Source organism: Anolis carolinensis, chromosome X (genome assembly GCF_035594765.1).
Source record: "Anolis carolinensis isolate JA03-04 chromosome X, rAnoCar3.1.pri, whole genome shotgun sequence".
Lineage (NCBI taxonomy): Eukaryota > Metazoa > Chordata > Lepidosauria > Squamata > Dactyloidae > Anolis > Anolis carolinensis.
In genome coordinates this window covers 5,351,931-5,374,277 of record NC_085847.1, presented here as the reverse complement: position 1 = coordinate 5,374,277, position 22,347 = coordinate 5,351,931, and the positions used below count along the sequence as shown (strand labels likewise).

Below are 22,347 nucleotides of genomic sequence, written 5' to 3'. Positions count from 1 at the left end.
ATAGACCATTGACCATCGTCCGTTGACTGTTGACCGTTGACCATTGACCAAGACTATAGTCCATGGACCATAGAACATAAGACCATAGACCATTGGCCAAGATGATTGACCATAGACCATAGATCATCAACCATAGACCAAGACTATAGACTAGGACTATAGACCCTAGACCATAGACCATAGATGGAGACCATAAGACCATTGACGAAGACCATAGATGGAGGCCAACGCTGGGAGGCCTTGCATAACGAGCTCCCCAGGCGAGTCATTAGCGCTCCCTCCTCCTCCTCCTCCTCCTCCTCCGTTGTTTCCCTTTTTGTTATGACTACTCCTAATTATGCGCTAATTAATAAACATGAGGCCGGTGCCCCCCGGGGGGGGGGAGAGGGAAGAGGCCCGGCTTTGATCCTGGTTTTGAAATGCTCAACCGCCTTCCTTTTCCCGAAAAATTAATCATGCACACTATTTGCACGCTGCTAATCGAGCAGTTCTATGCAGACTGCTAATTGTGCGCACCGTTATTTGCACACTGCGAACTGTGCGGTTATTTGCACACTAGTTATGCACACTATTATTTGCACACTAATCATGCACACTATTTGCACACTACTAATCGTGCAGTTCTATGCACACCGCTAATTGTGCGCACCGTTATTTGCACACTAATTGCGCACATTATTATTTGCACACTGCTTATTGGGCTATCATCTGCACACTGGTCATTGCACACTTAATTTTGCAATTATAGGCACACTTATTTGCACACGGCCAATCGTGCACATTGTTAGAAGAAGGAGGAGGAGGAGGAGAAGAAGGAGGAAAAGGAGGAGAAGAAGGAGAAGGAGGAGGAGGAGAAGGAGAAGGAGAAGAAGGAGGAGGAGAAGGAGAAAGAGGAGAAGGAGGAGAAGGAGGAGAAGAAGGAGGAGGTGGAGAAGGAGGAGGACACCCCAGAGACAGGACCTCCCCAAGCCATGGGAGATGCCTCCAAAAGGTCTACCTAGATCTACCTACCTACCTATCTCTCATCTATCTATCTATCCTTCTATCTATCCTTCTATCTATCTATCTATCTATCTATCTATCTATCTATCTATCTATCTATCTATCTATCTATCTATCTCTTCCTTCCTTCCTTCCTTCCTTCCTTCCTTCCTTCCTTCCTTCCTTCCTTCCTTCCTTCCTTCCTTCCTTCCTTATCATGTGGAGGGTCTTCTTCTGAGCATGCACAGGCTACGTTATCATCGGCGTATGGGATCTCTATACCAGACTTCATAGACCATCCTCTGAGCACGCACAGACTACGTTAGCCTTCTCCCCTTCGATCCAATCCTTCTTCTCTCTCCTTCCTTCCTCCCTTCCTTCCTTCCTTCCTCCTTCCTTCCTTCCCTTCCTTCCTTCCTTCCTTCCTCTCCTTCCCTTTTCCTCCTTCCCTTTTCTTCCTTCCTCCTTCATTCCTTCCTTCCTTCCTTCCTCCTTCCCTTTTCCTCCTTCCCTTTTCCTCCTTCCCTTTTCCTCCTTCCTTTCTTCCTTCCTTCCTTCCTCCTTCCCTTTTCTTCCTTCCTTCCTTCATTCCTTCCTTCCTTCCTCTCCTTCCCTTTTCCTCCTTCCTTCCTTCCTTCCTTCCTTCCTCCTTCCCTTTTCCTCCTTCCCTTTTCCTCCTTCCCTTTTCCTCCTTCCTTTCTTCCTTCCTTCCTTCCTCCTTCCCTTTTCTTCCTTCCTTCCTTCATTCCTTCCTTCCTTCCTCTCCTTCCCTTTTCCTCCTTCCTTCCTTCCTTCCTTCCTTCCTCCTTCCCTTTTCCTCCTTCCCTTTTCCTCCTTCCCTTTTCCTCCTTCCTTTCTTCCTTCCTTCCTTCCTCCTTCCCTTTTCTTCCTTCCTTCCTTCATTCCTTCCTTCCTTCCTCTCCTTCCCTTTTCCTCCTTCCTTCCTTCCTTCCTTCCTTCCTCTCCTTCCCTTTTCCTCCTTCCCTTTTCCTCCTTCCTTCCTTCCTTCCTTCCTTCCTTCCTTCCTTCCTTCCTTCCTTCCTTCCTTCCTTCCTTCCTTCCTTCCTTCCTTCCCTTTTCCTCCTTCCGTCTCTGCTGCTGCGCACTGGAGGATGCCACACAAGAGGAGGAGGAGGAGGAGGAGGAGGAGGGAGACCCACACACTCGGAGAGACAGAGAGAGAAGCTCAAGGAAGGACGGACGGACACAGAGAGAGAGAGAGAGAGAACCTCAGAGGGAGGAAGGAGTGAGTGAGTGAATGGATGGCTGGAGGAGCCCCTCTCTTCCTCTCCGTCCTCTCCTTCTTTCCTTCTTTCCTTCTTTCCTTCCTTCAACGTGTGATGCGCATCGGCCTTCCCGGCAGCGCGTGCCTTGAATGTGAATGAAGTGAGTGAGGGACCGAGTGAGTGAGCGGCATCCTTGGTGGGGACCCCTTCCTCTCTCTCTCTCTCTCTCTCTCTCTGTCCCGTCTTCCTCGCTCCCTTCTTCCTTTCCTGGATGCCCAGGGGTGCCTTCTGCTCCTCCTCCTCCTCCTCCTCCTCCTCCTCCTCCTCCTCCTCCGGCCAGGATGCCGTTCCACCCGGTCACCGCCGCCTTGATGTACCGCGGCATCTACACGCTGCCCAACCTCTTGGCCGCCCAGGAACAGGACTCGCGGGACGCCCCGGACATCCCCGAGGACGAGCTAGAAGGTAGGTGGCCGCCGGACACCACCAGGACCACATCTCACCCATCCATCCCTCCATCCATCCACCCAGTGATGGGTTCATTGACAGCTTGAAGGTAAACACCAGACCAAGAACATCTCACCCATCCATCCCTCCATCCATCCAGTGATAGTTTGATTGACAAGCTTGAAGGTAAACACCACGACCAAGAACATCTCATCCATCTCATCCATCCATCCAGTGATGGGTTCATTGACAGCTTGAAGGTAAACACCCGACCAAGAACATCTCACCCATCCATCCCTCCATCCATCCAGTGATGGGTTCATTGACAGCTTGAAGGTAAATACCAGACCAAGAACATCTCACCCATCCATCCCTCCATCCATCCAGTGATGGGTTCATTGACAGCTTGAAGGTAAATACCAGACCAAGAACATCTCACCCATCCATCCCTCCATCCATCCAGTGATGGGTTCATTGACAAGCTTGAAGGTAAACACCAGACCAAGAACATCTCACCCATCCATCCCTCCATCCATCCAGTGATGGGTTCATTGACAGCTTGAAGGTAAACACCAGACCAAGAACATCTCACCCATCCATCCCTCCATCCATCCAGTGATGGGTTCATTGACAGCTTGAAGGTAAACACCAGACCAAGAACATCTCACCCATCCATCCCTCCATCCATCCAGTGATGGGTTCATTGACAAGCTTGAAGGTAAATACCAGACCAAGAACATCTCACCCATCCATCCCTCCATCCATCCAGTGATGGGTTCATTGACAAGCTTGAAGGTAAACACCAGACCAAGAACATCTCACCCATCCATCCCTCCATCCATCCAGTGATGGGTTCATTGACAGCTTGAAGGTAAATACCAGACCAAGAACATCTCACCCATCCATCCCTCCATCCATCCAGTGATGGGTTCATTGACAGCTTGAAGGTAAACACCAGACCAAGAACATCTCACCCATCCATCCCTCCATCCATCCAGTGATGGGTTCATTGACAGCTTGAAGGTAAACACCAGACCAAGAACATCTCCTTCATCTCATCCATCCATTAATCCATCCAGTGATAGCTTGAAGGTAAACACCACAATCAAGAACATTTCAACCATCCATCCAGTGATGGGTTGATTGACAAGCTTGAAGGTAAACACCAAGACCACAAACAAGGCCATCACATCCATCTCATCCATCCATCCATCAATCCATCCAGTGGTGGGTTCATTGACAGCTTGAAGGTAAACACCAAGGCCAAGGCCAAGACCATCCATCCATCCATCCATCCATCCATCCAGTGATAGCTTAAAGGTAAACACCACAACCAAGAACATCTCATCCATCCATCCATCTCATCTATCTATCCATTCATTGAGTGACAGGTTGGTTGACAGCTTGAAGGTAAACACCAAGACCAAGGCCAAGACCATCCATCCATTGAAGGTAACCACCAACACCATCTCACCCATCTATGCATCCATTCATTGAGTGATGGGTTGGTTGACAGCTTGAAGGTAAACATCAAGACCATCTCATCCATCCATCCATCCATCCATCCAGTGATGGGTTGGTTGACAGCATGAAGGTAACCACCAAGACCACATCCCACCCATGCATTTCATCCATCCATCCATCCATCCAGTGGGTTGGTTAGCAGCTTGAATGTAAAGTTCTGGACTAAAACCCAAGCGGATGTGTCTTATGGGAGATATACACAGTCCTATAAGGTGGATCCGCTTTGGGTTTTAGTCCGGAACTTTATGAGAGATAGACATGGTTCTATAAGATGGATCTGCTCTATCTATCTCATATTTATCTGTCAATCAATCAATCCATCAATCAGGCATACCTCTCTTTCTATCTACCTATGTATCTATCTACACTCTCTCTACTAGCGTCCCTTCCTGATACTCCTTCCTTCCTTCCTTCCTTCCTTCCTTCCTTCCTTCCTTCCTTCCTTCCTTCCTTCCTTCCTTCCTTCCTTCCTTCCTTCCTTCCTTCCTTCCACTTGCTCTCCTTTCCATTTGGTGCAGGATGGCTCTGCGGAGGAGGAGGAGGAGGAGGTCGGGGGATTCCCAGGGATTGTTAACCGAATCTCTTTCTTTCTTTCGGCTGGCTGGCTCGCTCGCTCGCTCGCTCCTTCTGCTCGTTCGAACAGAGAGAGAGGCCCGCCAGGCCCGGCGTCTTGTCTGTGAGCAGCCTCTAGTGTCCACAGCGGAGAAGCGGAGGCATCGGATGCGTCTCAGGGACACCCGGCAACTCCGAACGAATCCACGTCTCCGGAGCCAGACGAAGGACATCCAAGAGTGTTGAAGGAACCACCAGAACATCTTGGGGAAGTCCCATCAGATGACGGGAGGGCCATGGTTGTCCTGATCTTCAGGACCCAAACCATGACAGATATCTCTTGAAGGCACCTCAGAACATCTCGGGAAGTCCCATCAGACAACTGGAGGAGGAATCAGCAGAGGAATCAGGACATCTCAGGAAGTCCCATCTGATGATAGGAGGGCCATGGTCATTCCGATCTTCAAGACCCAAACCATGACAGATATCTCTTGAAGGCACCTCAGGACATCTCGGGAAGTCCCATCAGACAACTGGAGGAGGAATCAGCAGAGGAATCAGGACATCTCGGGAAGTCCCATCTGATGATAGGAGGGCCATGGTCATTCCGATCTTCAAGACCCAAACCATGACAGATATCTCTTGAAGGCACCTCAGGACATCTCGGGAAGTCCCATCTGACGACGGGAGGGCCATGGTTGTCCTGATCTTCAGGACCCAAACCATGACAGATATCTCTTGAAGGCACCTCAGAACATCTCGGGAAGTCCCATCAGACAACTGGAGGAGGAATCAGCAGAGGAATCAGGACATCTCGGGAAGTCCCATCTGATGATAGGAGGGCCATGGTCATTCCGATCTTCAAGACCCAAACCATGACAGATATCTCTTGAAGGCACCTCAGGACATCTCGGGAAGTCCCATCTGACGACGGGAGGGCCATGGTTGTCCTGATCTTCAGGACCCAAACCATGACAGATATCTCTTGAAGGCACCTCAGAACATCTCGGGAAGTCCCATCAGACAACTGGAGGAGGAATCAGCAGAGGAATCAGGACATCTCAGGAAGTCCCATCTGATGATAGGAGGGCCATGGTCATTCCGATCTTCAAGACCCAAACCATGACAGATATCTCTTGAAGGCACCTCAGGACATCTCGGGAAGTCCCATCAGACAACTGGAGGAGGAATCAGCAGAGGAATCAGGACATCTCAGGAAGTCCCATCTGATGATAGGAGGGCCATGGTCATTCCGATCTTCAAGACCCAAACCATGACAGATATCTCTTGAAGGCACCTCAGGACATCTCGGGAAGTCCCATCTGACGACGGGAGGGCCATGGTTGTCCTGATCTTCAGGACCCAAACCATGACAGATATCTCTTGAAGGCACCTCAGAACATCTCGGGAAGTCCCATCAGACAACTGGAGGAGGAATCAGCAGAGGAATCAGGACATCTCAGGAAGTCCCATCTGATGATAGGAGGGCCATGGTCATTCCGATCTTCAAGACCCAAACCATGACAGATATCTCTTGAAGGCACCTCAGGACATCTCGGGAAGTCCCATCTGACGACGGGAGGGCCATGGTTGTCCTGATCTTCAGGACCCAAACCATGACAGATATCTCTTGAAGGCACCTCAGAACATCTCGGGAAGTCCCATCAGACAACTGGAGGAGGAATCAGCAGAGGAATCAGGACATCTCAGGAAGTCCCATCTGATGATAGGAGGGCCATGGTCATTCCGATCTTCAAGACCCAAACCATGACAGATATCTCTTGAAGGCACCTCAGGACATCTCGGGAAGTCCCATCTGACGACGGGAGGGCCATGGTTGTCCTGATCTTCAGGACCCAAACCATGACAGATATCTCTTGAAGGCACCTCAGAACATCTCGGGAAGTCCCATCAGACAACTGGAGGAGGAATCAGCAGAGGAATCAGGACATCTCGGGAAGTCCCATCTGATGACGGGAGGGCCATGGTCATTCCGATCTTCAGGACCCAAACCATGACGGATATCTCTTGAAGGCACCTCAGGACATCTCGGGAAGTCCCATCTGACGACGGGAGGGCCATGGTTGTCCCGATCTTCAGGACCCAAACCATGACGGATATCTCTTGAAGGCACCTCAGGACATTTCGGGAAGTCCCATCTCATGACGGGAGGGCCATGGTCATTCCGATCTTCAAGACCCAAACCCTGATGGATATCTCTTGAAGGCATCTCATAACATCTCGGGAAGTCCCATCTGACGACGGGAGGGCCATGGTCAGTCCGATCTTCAGGACCCAAACCCTGATGGATATCTCTTGAAGGCATCTCAGGACATCTCGGGAAGTCCCATCTCATGATAGGAGGGCCATGGTCATTCCAATCTTCAGGACCCAAACCATGACGGATATCTCTTGAAGGCACCTCAGAACATCTCGGGAAGTCCCATCTGACGACGGGAGGAGGGCCATGGTTGTCCCGATCTTCAGGACCCCACTCAAGGCGTGTAAGGGAGTTCCCCAGGTTAACAGATTCCCCCTCGAGGCGCGTAAGGGAGTTGTGTTGTATTTCATGTGTAAGGATGCGATATAGGAACATTCGTATTTCTCCTATGGCTTGTTTTGATGACCGATTTATATGTTATGCAGTTTGTTTGAACGGCGTTGGGCCCGACCAGAGAAAGGCGGGATAGAAATGCCCGAAATATTACATTGTGTCCTTCTTCTCCCCGCCCGCAGAGATCCGCGAGGCCTTCAAGGTCTTCGACCGGGACGGCAACGGCTTCATCTCCAAGCAGGAGCTGGGCACGGCCATGCGCTCCCTGGGCTACATGCCCAACGAGGTGGAGCTGGAGGTCATCATCCAAAGGCTGGACATGGACGGTAAGGCCTTCACGTGATCCTGTTTGCTCTCTGTGTTGTTTCTGGGACCGTTCAGGGCGCAGACTCCATTTTACACGGTCAGATCTAGGACTGTTCAGAGCTCAGACTCCATTTTACACGGTCAGATCGAGGACTATTAAGAAGCTCAGACTCCATTTTACACGGTCAGATCTAGGACTGTTCAGAGCTCAGACTCCATTTTACACGGTCAGATCGAGGACTATTAAGATCTCAGACTCTATTTTACACGGTCAGATCTGGGACTATTAAGAGCTCAGACTCCATTTTACACGGTCAGATCTGGGACTATTAAGATCTCAGACTCTATTTTACACTGTCAGATCTGGGACTATTAAGAGCTCAGACTCCATTTTACACGGTCAGATCTGGGACTATTAAGATCTCAGACTCCATTTTACACGGTCAGATCTGGGACTATTAAGAGCTCAGACTCCATTTTACGCAATCAGATCTGGGACTGTTCAGGGCGCAGACTCCATTTTACACGGTCAGATCTGGGACTATTAAGATCTCAGACTCTATTTTACACGGTCAGATCGAGGACTATTAAGATCTCAGACTCTATTTTACACGGTCAGATCTGGGACTATTAAGAGCTCAGACTCCATTTTACACGGTCAGATCTGGGACTATTAAGATCTCAGACTCCATTTTACACGGTCAGATCTGGGACTATTAAGAGCTCAGACTCCATTTTACGCAATCAGATCTGGGACTGTTCAGGGCGCAGACTCCATTTTACACGGTCAGATCTGGGACTATTAAGATCTCAGACTCTATTTTACACGGTCAGATCGAGGACTATTAAGATCTCAGACTCTATTTTACACGGTCAGATCTGGGACTATTAAGAGCTCAGACTCCATTTTACACGGTCAGATCTGGGACTATTAAGAGCTCAGACTCTATTTTACACAGTCAGATCTGGGACCGTTCAAGAGCTACAGCTTGTACCCTCGGTTAGCTTCTCATACGATAAATAAACAAATAAATAGTCTAACTACCGAGAAACCAAAGTGCCATGCAAAGTACAAAGAGGTTGTGATTTTCTAGTGGTTGCGAATGCCATTTTTTCTCCGCCAGGGGACGGGCAGGTGGACTTTGAGGAGTTTGTGACGCTCCTGGGGCCCAAGCTTTCCGCCTCCGGGATCCCCGAGAAGTTCCACGGGACGGACTTCGACACCGTCTTCTGGAAGGTGAGATAATTGGCTGTCTACAGAGACGTTGCCCAGCAGGAACGTAGCCCGGATGTGTTGCCATCCTGCTGGGAAGGGAGGCTTCTCTCACGTCCCTCCACAAGCTAGAGCTGACCGGTGGGAGCTCACCCTGTCCTGTGGATTCAAACCTGTCGCGAGCATGATATATATGCATATGGCTTGTAATGGAATTGGAACGTATGAAAGCTAATAATTTGGGAGATGCCAAAATTCGAAAATATTAAGGCCCTGTCATGTTCTCCAATTTTGACATCTCCGGTCAGCTGACAAAGAACAGATGCCAGCCATAAAACAGGCTAGCCATAAAACTTCAATTACCCTCTGGTATGTGAGAGCCCCTATATAAGTGGGCCAAAGGGAAGGTTCTGGTATTCCGTACCATAAAAATCTGTTGGAATCTACCAGCGTGTCTTGGTGCTTTTTTGGTGGAAGACGGACCCACAGCACAGCCTTGATCTGGGAGGCCCTGAGCGTGGTCCCTGAAGCCACTGAGATGCCACCCAACCAGGCCAGTCGGGTCCCCTCGTTGCCGTAATAATAATAATAATAATAATAATCATCATCATCATCATCATCTCCTCCTCCTCCTCAGTGCGACATGCAGAAGCTGACGGTGGACGAGCTGAAGCGGCTGCTCTACGAGACCTTCTGCGAGCACCTCTCCATGAAGGACATCGAGAACATCATCATGACCGAGGAGGAGAGCCACATGGGCCACGCCGAGGAGTGCCCCGTCGACGTCGAAAGTAAGCGGGGGTCTAACAACCGAGGGCCGCGAGGAGGCTGCTCCTTCCCTGTCTCTCGTTTGTTTGTTCCAGACTTTTCGTCCCCGTCTTTTGTTTCCATTACGGAAGAACCCGTTCTGTTCCGGACGCCGAGTGCTTTGAATATAAATTCAAGCCGAGGCCTTGCTTTGCATGCCAAGTCGACGGGCTTCTGGCAATCGCCAAGGATGATATATATACACATACACATGTATTAGGGCTATGTGATTGATGTTTCAAAGCTCATTACAAAATTAGAGCTTCTAAAATTCCGTTTCTAAAGTTTATGAGAGTAAGCACTATAAGTAAATAAATAAATAGCTCAAACTTAACTAATGTACGACGCCCTATCTTTCTGCCCTTCCGTCATTGGTTTTACCTTTCTCAGGCGCCACAGGTTTATAAGAGTAAGAACTATAAGTAAATAAATAAATAGCCCAAACTTAACTAATTTACGACGCCATATCTTTCTGGCTTTCCGTCATTGGTTTTACCTTTCTCAGGCGCCACAGGTTTATAAGAGTAAGAACTATAAGTAAATAAATAAATAGCTCAAACTTAACTAATTTACGACGCCATATCTTTCTGGCTTTCCGGCATTGGTTTTACCTTTCTCAGGCGCCACAGGTGTATAAGAGTAAGAACTATAAGTAAATAAATAAATAGCTCAAACTTAACTAATTTGCGACGCCATATCTTTCTGCCTTTCCGGCATTGGTTTTACCTTTCTCAGGCGCCACAGGTTTATAAGAGTAAGAACTATAAGTAAATAAATAAATAGCCCAAACTTAACTAATTTACGACGCCATATCTTTCTGGCTTTCCGTCATTGGTTTTACCTTTCTCAGGCGCCACAGGTTTATAAGAGTAAGAACTATAAGTAAATAAATAAATAGCTCAAACTTAACTAATTTACGACGCCATATCTTTCTGGCTTTCCGTCATTGGTTTTACCTTTCTCAGGCGCCACAGGTTTATAAGAGTAAGAACTATAAGTAAATAAATAAATAGCTCAAACTTAACTAATTTACGACGCCATATCTTTCTGGCTTTCCGGCATTGGTTTTACCTTTCTCAGGCGCCACAGGTGTATAAGAGTAAGAACTATAAGTAAATAAATAAATAGCCCAAACTTAACTAATTTACGACGCCATATCTTTCTGCCCTTCCGTCATTGGTTTTACCTTTCTCAGGCGCCACAGGTTTATAAGAGTAAGAACTATAAGTAAATAAATAAATAGCTCAAACTTAACTAATTTACGACGCCATATCTTTCTGGCTTTCCGTCATTGGTTTTACCTTTCTCAGGCGCCACAGGTTTATAAGAGTAAGAACTATAAGTAAATAAATAAATAGCTCAAACTTAACTAATTTACGACGCCATATCTTTCTGGCTTTCCGGCATTGGTTTTACCTTTCTCAGGCGCCACAGGTGTATAAGAGTAAGAACTATAAGTAAATAAATAAATAGCCCAAACTTAACTAATTTACGACGCCATATCTTTCTGGCTTTCCGTCATTGGTTTTACCTTTCTCAGGCGCCACAGGTGTATAAGAGTAAGAACTATAAGTAAATAAATAAATAGCTCAAACTTAACTAATTTACGACGCCATATCTTTCTGGCTTTCCGGCATTGGTTTTACCTTTCTCAGGCGCCACAGGTTTATAAGAGTAAGAACTATAAGTAAATAAATAAATAGCTCAAACTTAACTAATTTACGACGCCATATCTTTCTGCCTTTCCGGCATTGGTTTTACCTTTCTCAGGCGCCACAGGTTTATAAGAGTAAGAACTATAAGTAAATAAATAAATAGCTCAAACTTAACTAATGTACGACGCCATATCTTTCTGCCTTTTCGTCATTGGTTTTACCTTTCTCAGGCGCCACAGGTTTATAAGAGTAAGAACTATAAGTAAATAAATAAATAGCCCAAACTTAACTAACTTACGACGCCATATCTTTCTGGCTTTCCGTCATTGGTTTTACCTTTCTCAGGCGCCACAGGTGTATAAGAGTAAGAACTATAAGTAAATAAATAAATAGCTCAAACTTAACTAATTTACGACGCCATATCTTTCTGGCTTTCCGGCATTGGTTTTACCTTTCTCAGGCGCCACAGGTTTATAAGAGTAAGAACTATAAGTAAATAAATAAATAGCTCAAACTTAACTAATTTACGACGCCATATCTTTCTGGCTTTCCGTCATTGGTTTTACCTTTCTCAGGCGCCACAGGTTTATAAGAGTAAGAACTATAAGTAAATAAATAAATAGCTCAAACTTAACTAATGTACGACGCCATATCTTTCTGCCTTTCCGGCATTGGTTTTACCTTTCTCAGGCGCCACAGGTTTATAAGAGTAAGAACTATAAGTAAATAAATAAATAGCTCAAACAGGAAACACTCCCTCAACTGTTGGCTTCAAAGAGCAGGGAACGTGCATGGACAGTCCGGTAGCATTGTGTTTTGACCCACCCGGGTATCTTTTAATGTGCTTCCTCTTCCTCCCGCCCTTCTTCCAGCCTGCTCGAACCAGCAGATCCGGCAGACCTGCGTCCGGAAGAGCCTCATCTGCGCCTTCGCCATTGCGTTCATCATCAGCGTCATGCTCATCGCCGCCAACCAGGTGCTGCGGAGCGGGATGAAGTAGGAGCCGCAGCCGGCGGGACAGGGACGGCGTTCCTCGCGACCAGACCTGTCGACAACGACAACGGCCGGACCGCGGCGGGAGGGAAAACCGGGCGCTCGGCCGCCGTCTTCTCGGACAGACAGACAGACACTCATCTCGCCCTCGCTATCTCGGCTTCTCTGCAGATAGCATGGCCTCCTCGGGGCGGATCTCCGGGCCGCCCGCATGGTGGAAGTGCTACCCTTTCGACGCATGTCCGACGTGCATGGAGACTCCCCCCTCCCCCTCCCTCCCTCCCGCCGACCCCCGACCCCCGACCCCTCCCCCCTCCCCCTCCCCCCTCCCCCCTCCCCCCCCTGCACCCGACCCGGAGTGATGATGCAATACTGTGCGCTTTTATAACCAGATATTTAGAGGTATATACATAAGATATTATATATATATAATGCATAGAGATATATATAGATATATACATATATTTATGATAATAACAATAACCCGTTAAGCAATACACGACACACCTATCAGGATTTTCTATCCAAGGTCCGGGCATTTGCATGACCATCCACACCACAAGGGCTGGGCACCGGGCACTTTGCTGTACGTGGACGACCTCCGCTCGCGCCGACCCCGACCCCCAGGCAGGCCCGCTCCCGCATCTATGCACTTCCTCCTCCTCCTCCCGCAATCCGGGCCTGCTTGGGGCGCATCCGGGCCGGCCGTCCGCACGTCGCCAGCAGCAAATATTGTTACGGATGGTGCAGGGGAAATGCGTGTTATTACGGTTCGTGTCGCGGTCGTGGTCTCGTTCGGAGGGAAGACCCCTTGTGGTCCGGACAGTATGTTGCAATTGTATTGGGGATGAAACGCTCTAGGATTCCCGTAAACAGACGACCCGTCATGGTCCGGACAGCATGTTGCCGTTGTGTCTGGGATGAAATGTTCCGGGTTTCCACACCTGTAACCGATTGGACGACCCGTTGTGGTCCGGACAGCATGTCACCACTGTATCTGTTCCAGGATTCCCGTAAACAAACAACCTGTCATGGTCCGGACAGCATGTCGCCGTTGTATCTGTGCTGGAACGTTCTGGGTTTCCGCACCTGTAGATGGTGGGACGACCCGTTGCGGTCCTGACAACATGCTGCCCTGTCGTCACTGTACTTGGAAGTCTTCGTTCTGGGTTTCGAGCTCGCGTCTGCTTCATGCAGATTCAGGATCGTTCAGATGGAAGGACTGGATGACCCATCATGGTCCGGACAGCATGTCGCCGTTGTGTTTGGGCTGAAATGTTCCGGGTTTCACACCCGTAGATGATTGAATGACCCGTCGTGGTCCAGACAGCACGTCGTCATTGTGTCTGGGCAACCTGTTGTCATTGTACTTGGAACTCCTTGTTATAGGTCTCAAGCTTGAGTCCGCTTCGTGTGGACTTGGGGTCGTTCAGATGGAAGGAGGGGAAACAACGTCGTCGTGATCCGGAAAACAACGCTGCCATGACCCAGACATCACACCGCCATGTCACTGTTGCATGCGGAGTTCAAACTCGAGCCGCTTTTGAGCGTCGTTCCGAAGATCCAAAAACCATGTCGTTGCGCAGCACGCCGTTTCATCGCCGTTGCACGTTGAAGCCCTATCGGGGAGGGAGAAACGCTTTCCCAGGACGAGTCTGGAACAGGCCTGGGTTCGTCCAGAAGACCCAGAGTCACGTCGTGGTGGTCTGTCGAGATGGTGCGCCGTCACCTCACCATCGCACACGGAAGTCCTACCCGGGTTGAAGAACGTTCCTTGGATTCATTCAGAAGATCCAGAGTCACGTTGTGGTGGTCCACACGGAAACCCTACCCAGAATAGAGAACATTCCTTGGGTTCATTGAGAAGACCCAGAGTCACGTTGTTGTGGTCTGTCCAGATGGTGCGCCATTGCACGTGGAAGTCCTACCTGGGTTGAAGAATGTCCCCTGGGCTCATTGAGAAGATCCAGAGTCACGTCGTTGTTGTCCACCCGGAGGTCCTACCCGGTTGGAGAATGTTCCTTGAATTCATTGAGAAGATCCAGAGCCGCGCTGAGTTCAAACTCCAGACTGTCCACTCTGGCTCCGCGCTGGTTCGTGGTGGCCCGAAACCACGTTCGTATCCCGGCGGACCACCTCTCGCAGCCTCCCCATGGCGTGTGTCGTGCCCGTCGTGATGCGCAATCCCTCTGTCCGTGTCCCGCAACGTGGGGAGACCGGGCCTCGTTTCGGCTTTGGAGGTTGACGGAGTTTTTGATGAGGTGTCCGTGGCGTTTTCCCCGTATCGAAGATGTGACCGACCGACCGACTGACCGACTGACCGACTGACCGACCGAAGAATGAAAACCAGAAATTGTGCCTTATTCCTAATTGGACGGACCCGTGACGGGCGTCTCGTTCTCGTTAGCGCCGGGGCTCGGGTGGGAGAGACGGAGGCTGAGCTTCATCGCCGTGAATGTAATTATTGATTATTATCTTTTTTGTGCCATTTGTCAGAACAAGGAATTGATTATTGATCACATTGAATAAAGTTAACATCCGTTAATTCGTCTCGTCTGGTTCCGATTAACCAATCGATCAATCAATGGACGGTGTGATACTGACAATAAGTTCATTTTAATTAATTTGACGCACCTGGTTCTGATAATAATAATAATTTATTTGTTTGACCAGTCATATGACCATTTCAAAGTGCAACATAAATAAAAACAAGGCAAAAAGGATTGGACGACAGCAGCTGACCTTCTGTTTGCCGTCTGATTAAATTATTGATCGATCAACCAATTAATAAAATTGATCAATCAATTAAACCAATTGATCTGACTGATCAATTGATAGTGTAATACCCACACTAGTCATTTAATTAATTACATTAATATCAAATAATTTGTCTCACCTGGTTCTGATTAACCTATTGATCGATTATTATTATTATTATTATTATTATTATTATTATTATTATTATTATTATATTGCTATTGTTTTTATTCGGGCCTGGCCCCTTGTCAGCTGTCCTGAGTCCCTTTGGGGTATAAACATAAAGTTATTATTATTATTATTATTATTATTATTATTATTACTATATTGCTATTGTTTTTATTCGGGCCTGGCCCCATGGAAGCCGCTCTGAGTCCCTTTGGGGTATAAACATAAAGTTATTATTATTATTATTATTATATTGTTATTATATTATTGTTATTATATTATTATTATTTTATTTATTATTATTATTATTATTACTACTACTACTATATTGCTATTGTTTTTTTTCGGGCCTGTCCCCATGGAAGCCGCCCTGAGACCCCTTTGGGGAGATAGAGGCGGGGTATAAAAATAAAGTTGTTATTATTATTATTATTATTATTATTATTATTATTGGGACACCATCAAAGCCCTCCCGACAGAGGGCCATCCAGCCTCTGCTCTAAAAAGCACTCTCTCCTGACGTTCCGCCCACACCTGTGGCAGGCATCCTCAGAGGTTGTGAGGTCTGTTGGAAGCCAGTCAAGTGGGGTCTATTACACATCTGTGGGAGGAAGAAAGAACTCCTGTCTGTTGGAGGCAAGCGTGATTAGCATTTACTGCCCTTGCGGCTTCAAAGCCTGGCTGCTTCCTGCCTGAGGGAATCCTTTGTGGGGAGGCGTTAGCTGGCCATGATTGTTTCCCGTCTGGAATCCCCCCGTCTTCTGAGTATTGTACCATGAAAACGAACACCATCTGGCTGCCAGTGTTTTAAAAACCCTCAAATCAGGACAGCAAACAAATTAATAAATTAAAATCAGAAGACAGGGGAATTCCAGACAGGAAACAAATCAGGGCCAGCTAACGCATCCCAACCAAGGAAGCAGCCGGTCTTTGAAGCTGCCAGGCCATTCATTCATGCTAATCACAACCTGCGCTCCGGCCTCCAACAGGCGAGAGCCCTTTCTCCCTCCCCGGACCCTCTTCCACAGATGGGCAAACCCTGCTTGCCTGCCACAGACGTGGGCGGAACGTCAGGAGAGAATGCTACTAGGACATGGCCGGAAAACCACAACAGATAATATACACTATTCGTGTATTTCATGATTAGAAATAATTCCTGAGCAGGAGAATCGTCCAGTCGAGTGGCCATGTCCCAGAAGCATTCTCTCCTGATGTTTCACCCACAACTATGGCAGGCCTCCTCCTTATAAAATTGATATAAAATATTCCTAGTCCAGTTGATATGAAATATCAATAAAATTAGTTAATCAGATATAAAAGAATATTTATAAAATTAATTATAAAAATAGTCCAATTGATATAAAATATCATTAGTCCAATTGATGTAAAATAATATTAATCAAATTAAAAAGGAGTGTGTGTCTGTCTTCCTAGAGCGCTGGTGTGGAAGCAAGAACATCGTCAAGAAGCAGTCAACAACAACAAGCAAACAAACAAATAAACAATCAAAAAACGCAATGTGGTTTGAAGCGTGGGGTCTTTGGAGTTTCAGGGGGTGAACCCGGCATGATGGGAGTTGTCCCTTCCTGCCGGAGCTGTACCTATTGCTCTACTCGCATTCTGGGGGTTGGGGCTCACCTCCATTTCTAAGCCCAAGAGCCGGCGTTGTCCGTAGACACCTCCGAGGTCATGTGGCCACTGGCATGACTGCATGGAGCACCGTTCCCTTCCTGCCGGAGCAGTACCTATTGCTCTACTCACCCTCTGGGGGCTGGGGCTCACCTCCATTTCTAAGCCCAAGAGCCGGCGTTGTCCGTAGACACCTCCGAGGTCATGTGGCCACTGGCATGACTGCATGGAGCACCGTTCCCTTCCTGCCAGAGCAGTACCTATTGCTCTACTCGCATTCTGGGGGTTGGGGCTCACCTCCATTTCTAAGCCCAAGAGCCGGCGTTGTCCGTAGACACCTCCGAGGTCATGTGGCCACTGGCATGACTGCATGGAGCACCGTTCCCTTCCTGCCGGAGCAGTACCTATTGCTCTACTCACCCTCTGGGGGCTGGGGCTCACCTCCATTTCTAAGCCCAAGAGCCGGCGTTGTCCGTAGACACCTCTGAGGTCATGTGGCCACTGGCATGACTGCATGGAGCACCGTTCCCTTCCTGCCGGAGCAGTACCTATTGCTCTACTCACCCTCTGGGGGCTGGGGCTCACCTCCATTTCTAAGCCCAAGAGCCGGCGTTGTCCGTAGACACCTCCGAGGTCATGTGGCCACTGGCATGACTGCATGGAGCACCGTTCCCTTCCTGCCGGAGCAGTACCTATTGATCTACTCACCCTCTGGGGGTTGGGGCTCATCTCCATTTCTAAGCCCAAGAGCCGGCGTTGTCCGTAGACACCTCCGAGGTCATGTGGCCACTGGCATGACTGCATGGAGCACCGTTCCCTTCCTGCCGGAGCTGTACCTATTGCTCTACTCACCCTCTGGGGGTTGGGGCTCATCTCCATTTCTAAGCCCAAGAGCCGGCGTTGTCCGTAGACACCTCCGAGGTCATGTGGCCACTGGCATGACTGCATGGAGCACCGTTCCCTTCCTGCCAGAGCAGTACCTATTGCTCTACTCACACTCTGGGGGTTGGGGCTCATCTCCATTTCTAAGCCCAAGAGCCGGCGTTGTCCGTAGACACCTCCGAGGTCATGTGGCCACTGGCATGACTGCATGGAGCACCGTTCCCTTCCTGCCGGAGCAGTACCTATTGCTCTACTCACCCTCTGGGGGCTGGGGCTCACCTCCATTTCTAAGCCCAAGAGCCGGCGTTGTCCGTAGACACCTCCGAGGTCATGTGGCCACTGGCATGACTGCATGGAGCACCGTTCCCTTCCTGCCGGAGCAGTACCTATTGCTCTACTCACCCTCTGGGGGCTGGGGCTCACCTCCATTTCTAAGCCCAAGAGCCGGCGTTGTCCGTAGACACCTCCGAGGTCATGTGGCCACTGGCATGACTGCATGGAGCACCGTTCCCTTCCTGCCGGAGCAGTACCTATTGCTCTACTCACCCTCTGGGGGCTGGGGCTCACCTCCATTTCTAAGCCCAAGAGCCGGCGTTGTCCGTAGACACCTCTGAGGTCATGTGGCCACTGGCATGACTGCATGGAGCGCCAGGGTTACCTTCCTGCCAGAGCGGTACCTATTGATCTACTCACACTCTGGGGGTTGGGGCTCATCTCCATTTCTAAGCCCAAGAGCCGGCGTTGTCCGTAGACACCTCCGAGGTCATGTGGCCACTGGCATGACTGCATGGAGCGCCAGGGTTACCTTCCTGCCAGAGCGGTACCTATTGATCTACTCACACTCTGGGGGTTGGGGCTCACCTCCATTTCTAAGCCCAAGAGCCGGCGTTGTCCGTAGACACCTCCGAGGTCATGTGGCCACTGGCATGACTGCATGGAGCACCGTTCCCTTCCTGCCGGAGCAGTACCTATTGATCTACTCACACTCTGGGGGTTGGGGCTCATCTCCATTTCTAAGCCCAAGAGCCGGCGTTGTCCGTAGACACCTCCGAGGTCATGTGGCCACTGGCATGACTGCATGGAGCGCCAGGGTTACCTTCCTGCCAGAGCGGTACCTATTGATCTACTCACACTCTGGGGGTTGGGGCTCACCTCCATTTCTAAGCCCAAGAGCCGGCGTTGTCCGTAGACACCTCCGAGGTCATGTGGCCACTGGCATGACTGCATGGAGCACCGTTCCCTTCCTGCCGGAGCAGTACCTATTGCTCTACTCACCCTCTGGGGGCTGGGGCTCACCTCCATTTCTAAGCCCAAGAGCCGGCGTTGTCCGTAGACACCTCCGAGGTCATGTGGCCACTGGCATGACTGCATGGAGCACCGTTCCCTTCCTGCCGGAGCAGTACCTATTGCTCTACTCACCCTCTGGGGGCTGGGGCTCACCTCCATTTCTAAGCCCAAGAGCCGGCGTTGTCCGTAGACACCTCCGAGGTCATGTGGCCACTGGCATGACTGCATGGAGCACCGTTCCCTTCCTGCCGGAGCAGTACCTATTGCTCTACTCACCCTCTGGGGGCTGGGGCTCACCTCCATTTCTAAGCCCAAGAGCCGGCGTTGTCCGTAGACACCTCTGAGGTCATGTGGCCACTGGCATGACTGCATGGAGCGCCAGGGTTACCTTCCTGCCAGAGCGGTACCTATTGATCTACTCACACTCTGGGGGTTGGGGCTCATCTCCATTTCTAAGCCCAAGAGCCGGCGTTGTCCGTAGACACCTCCGAGGTCATGTGGCCACTGGCATGACTGCATGGAGCACCGTTCCCTTCCTGCCGGAGCAGTACCTATTGCTCTACTCACCCTCTGGGGGCTGGGGCTCACCTCCATTTCTAAGCCCAAGAGCCGGCGTTGTCCGTAGACACCTCTGAGGTCATGTGGCCACTGGCATGACTGCATGGAGCGCCAGGGTTACCTTCCTGCCAGAGCGGTACCTATTGATCTACTCACACTCTGGGGGTTGGGGCTCATCTCCATTTCTAAGCCCAAGAGCCGGCGTTGTCCGTAGACACCTCCGAGGTCATGTGGCCACTGGCATGACTGCATGGAGCGCCAGGGTTACCTTCCTGCCAGAGCGGTACCTATTGATCTACTCACACTCTGGGGGTTGGGGCTCACCTCCATTTCTAAGCCCAAGAGCCGGCGTTGTCCGTAGACACCTCCGAGGTCATGTGGCCACTGGCATGACTGCATGGAGCACCGTTCCCTTCCTGCCGGAGCAGTACCTATTGATCTACTCACCCTCTGGGGGTTGGGGCTCATCTCCATTTCTAAGCCCAAGAGCCGGCGTTGTCCGTAGACACCTCCGAGGTCATGTGGCCACTGGCATGACTGCATGGAGCACCGTTCCCTTCCTGCCGGAGCTGTACCTATTGCTCTACTCACCCTCTGGGGGTTGGGGCTCATCTCCATTTCTAAGCCCAAGAGCCGGCGTTGTCCGTAGACACCTCCGAGGTCATGTGGCCACTGGCATGACTGCATGGAGCACCGTTCCCTTCCTGCCAGAGCAGTACCTATTGCTCTACTCACACTCTGGGGGTTGGGGCTCATCTCCATTTCTAAGCCCAAGAGCCGGCGTTGTCCGTAGACACCTCCGAGGTCATGTGGCCACTGGCATGACTGCATGGAGCACCGTTCCCTTCCTGCCGGAGCAGTACCTATTGCTCTACTCACCCTCTGGGGGCTGGGGCTCACCTCCATTTCTAAGCCCAAGAGCCGGCGTTGTCCGTAGACACCTCCGAGGTCATGTGGCCACTGGCATGACTGCATGGAGCACCGTTCCCTTCCTGCCGGAGCAGTACCTATTGCTCTACTCACCCTCTGGGGGCTGGGGCTCACCTCCATTTCTAAGCCCAAGAGCCGGCGTTGTCCGTAGACACCTCTGAGGTCATGTGGCCACTGGCATGACTGCATGGAGCGCCAGGGTTACCTTCCTGCCAGAGCGGTACCTATTGATCTACTCACACTCTGGGGGTTGGGGCTCATCTCCATTTCTAAGCCCAAGAGCCGGCGTTGTCCGTAGACACCTCCGAGGTCATGTGGCCACTGGCATGACTGCATGGAGCACCGTTCCCTTCCTGCCGGAGCAGTACCTATTGCTCTACTCACCCTCTGGGGGTTGGGGCTCACCTCCATTTCTAAGCCCAAGAGCCGGCGTTGTCCGTAGACACCTCCGAGGTCATGTGGCCACTGGCATGACTGCATGGAGCGCCAGGGTTACCTTCCTGCCAGAGCGGTACCTATTGATCTACTCACACTCTGGGGGTTGGGGCTCATCTCCATTTCTAAGCCCAAGAGCCGGCGTTGTCCGTAGACACCTCCGAGGTCATGTGGCCACTGGCATGACTGCATGGAGCACCGTTCCCTTCCTGCCGGAGCAGTACCTATTGCTCTACTCACCCTCTGGGGGTTGGGGCTCATCTCCATTTCTAAGCCCAAGAGCCGGCGTTGTCCGTAGACACCTCCGAGGTCATGTGGCCACTGGCATGACTGCATGGAGCACCGTTCCCTTCCTGCCAGAGCAGTACCTATTGCTCTACTCACACTCTGGGGGTTGGGGCTCATCTCCATTTCTAAGCCCAAGAGCCGGCGTTGTCCGTAGACACCTCCGAGGTCATGTGGCCACTGGCATGACTGCATGGAGCACCGTTCCCTTCCTGCCAGAGCAGTACCTATTGATCTACTCACATTGGCACGTTTTTGAACTGCTAGGTTGGCAGGAGCTGGGGCTAACAGCGGGATTTGAACCCGGGGCCTTTCGGTCTGCAAGTTTGGCAGCTCCGCGCTTGAACGCACTGCGCCACCGGGGCTCCGCTGGCTGATTAGTAACGAGCTATTGCGTGTGCTTGAGAGCATGTTGCGCCGGGATGGCCCGGGCCCATAACACCGTGCAACCATCATAAGTTGCGTAAGAGATGTGGGCGAAACGTCAGGAGAGAATGCTTCTGGAAACCAATTATTATTTCTTAGATTGTACTATATTAATCATATACCACGATATCTATAATACACCCCTAGTATGTTATATTATTAGTATTATGTCACATACCAGTGCTAAATGATAAGTTGCGTAAGAGATGTGGGCGAAACGTCAGGAGAGAATGCTTCTGGAAACCAATTATTATTTCTTAGATAGTACTATATTAATCATATACCACGATATTTATAATACACCACTAGCATGTTATATTATTAGTATTATGTCCCATACCCGTGCTAAATGATTAGTTGCATAAGAGATGTGGGCGAAACGTCAGGAGAGAATGCTTCTGGAAACCAATTATTATTTCTTACATTGTACTATATTAATCATATACCATGATATCTATAATGCACCCCTAGTATGTTATATTATTAGTATTATGTCCCATACCCGTGCTAAATGATTAGTTGCGTAAGAGATGTGGGCGAAACGTCAGGAGAGAATGCTTCTGGAAACCAATTATTATTTCTTAGATTGTACTATATTAATCATATACCACGATATCTATAATGCACCCCTAGTATGTTATATTATTAGTATTATGTCCCATACCCGTGCTAAATGATAAGTTGCGTAAGAGATGTGGGCGAAACGTCAGGAGAGAATGCTTCTGGAAACCA

At 49.7% G+C, this 22,347-nt stretch overlaps 1 protein-coding gene across 1 annotated transcript; it reads left to right on the top strand.

Annotated features, from left to right (window-relative positions):
* Positions 1-2,175: 2,175 nt before the first annotated feature.
* Positions 2,176-12,753, top strand: LOC134292897 (calcium-binding protein 7). Its single transcript, XM_062958544.1, has 5 exons — positions 2,176-2,672; positions 7,467-7,610; positions 8,715-8,827; positions 9,441-9,594; positions 12,138-12,753. The coding sequence occupies exons 1-5, from the start codon at positions 2,549-2,551 to the stop codon at positions 12,263-12,265; spliced, it is 663 nt and encodes a 220-aa protein (XP_062814614.1). The 5' UTR covers positions 2,176-2,548; the 3' UTR covers positions 12,266-12,753.
* The last annotated feature ends 9,594 nt before the right edge of the window (positions 12,754-22,347 follow it).

What these genes read in the sequence shown, in the direction of transcription:
- LOC134292897 (XM_062958544.1), top strand. Translation starts at nt 2,549, where the DNA reads ATGCCGTTCCACCCGGTCACCGCCGCCTTGATGTACCGCGGCATCTAC. An exon ending in CCCCGAGGACGAGCTAGAAG is followed by an intron (nt 2,673 to 7,466) that starts GTAGGTGGCCGC and finishes CCCCGCCCGCAG; the next exon opens with AGATCCGCGAGGCCTTCAAG. An exon ending in GTGCCCCGTCGACGTCGAAA is followed by an intron (nt 9,595 to 12,137) that starts GTAAGCGGGGGT and finishes CCCTTCTTCCAG; the next exon opens with CCTGCTCGAACCAGCAGATC.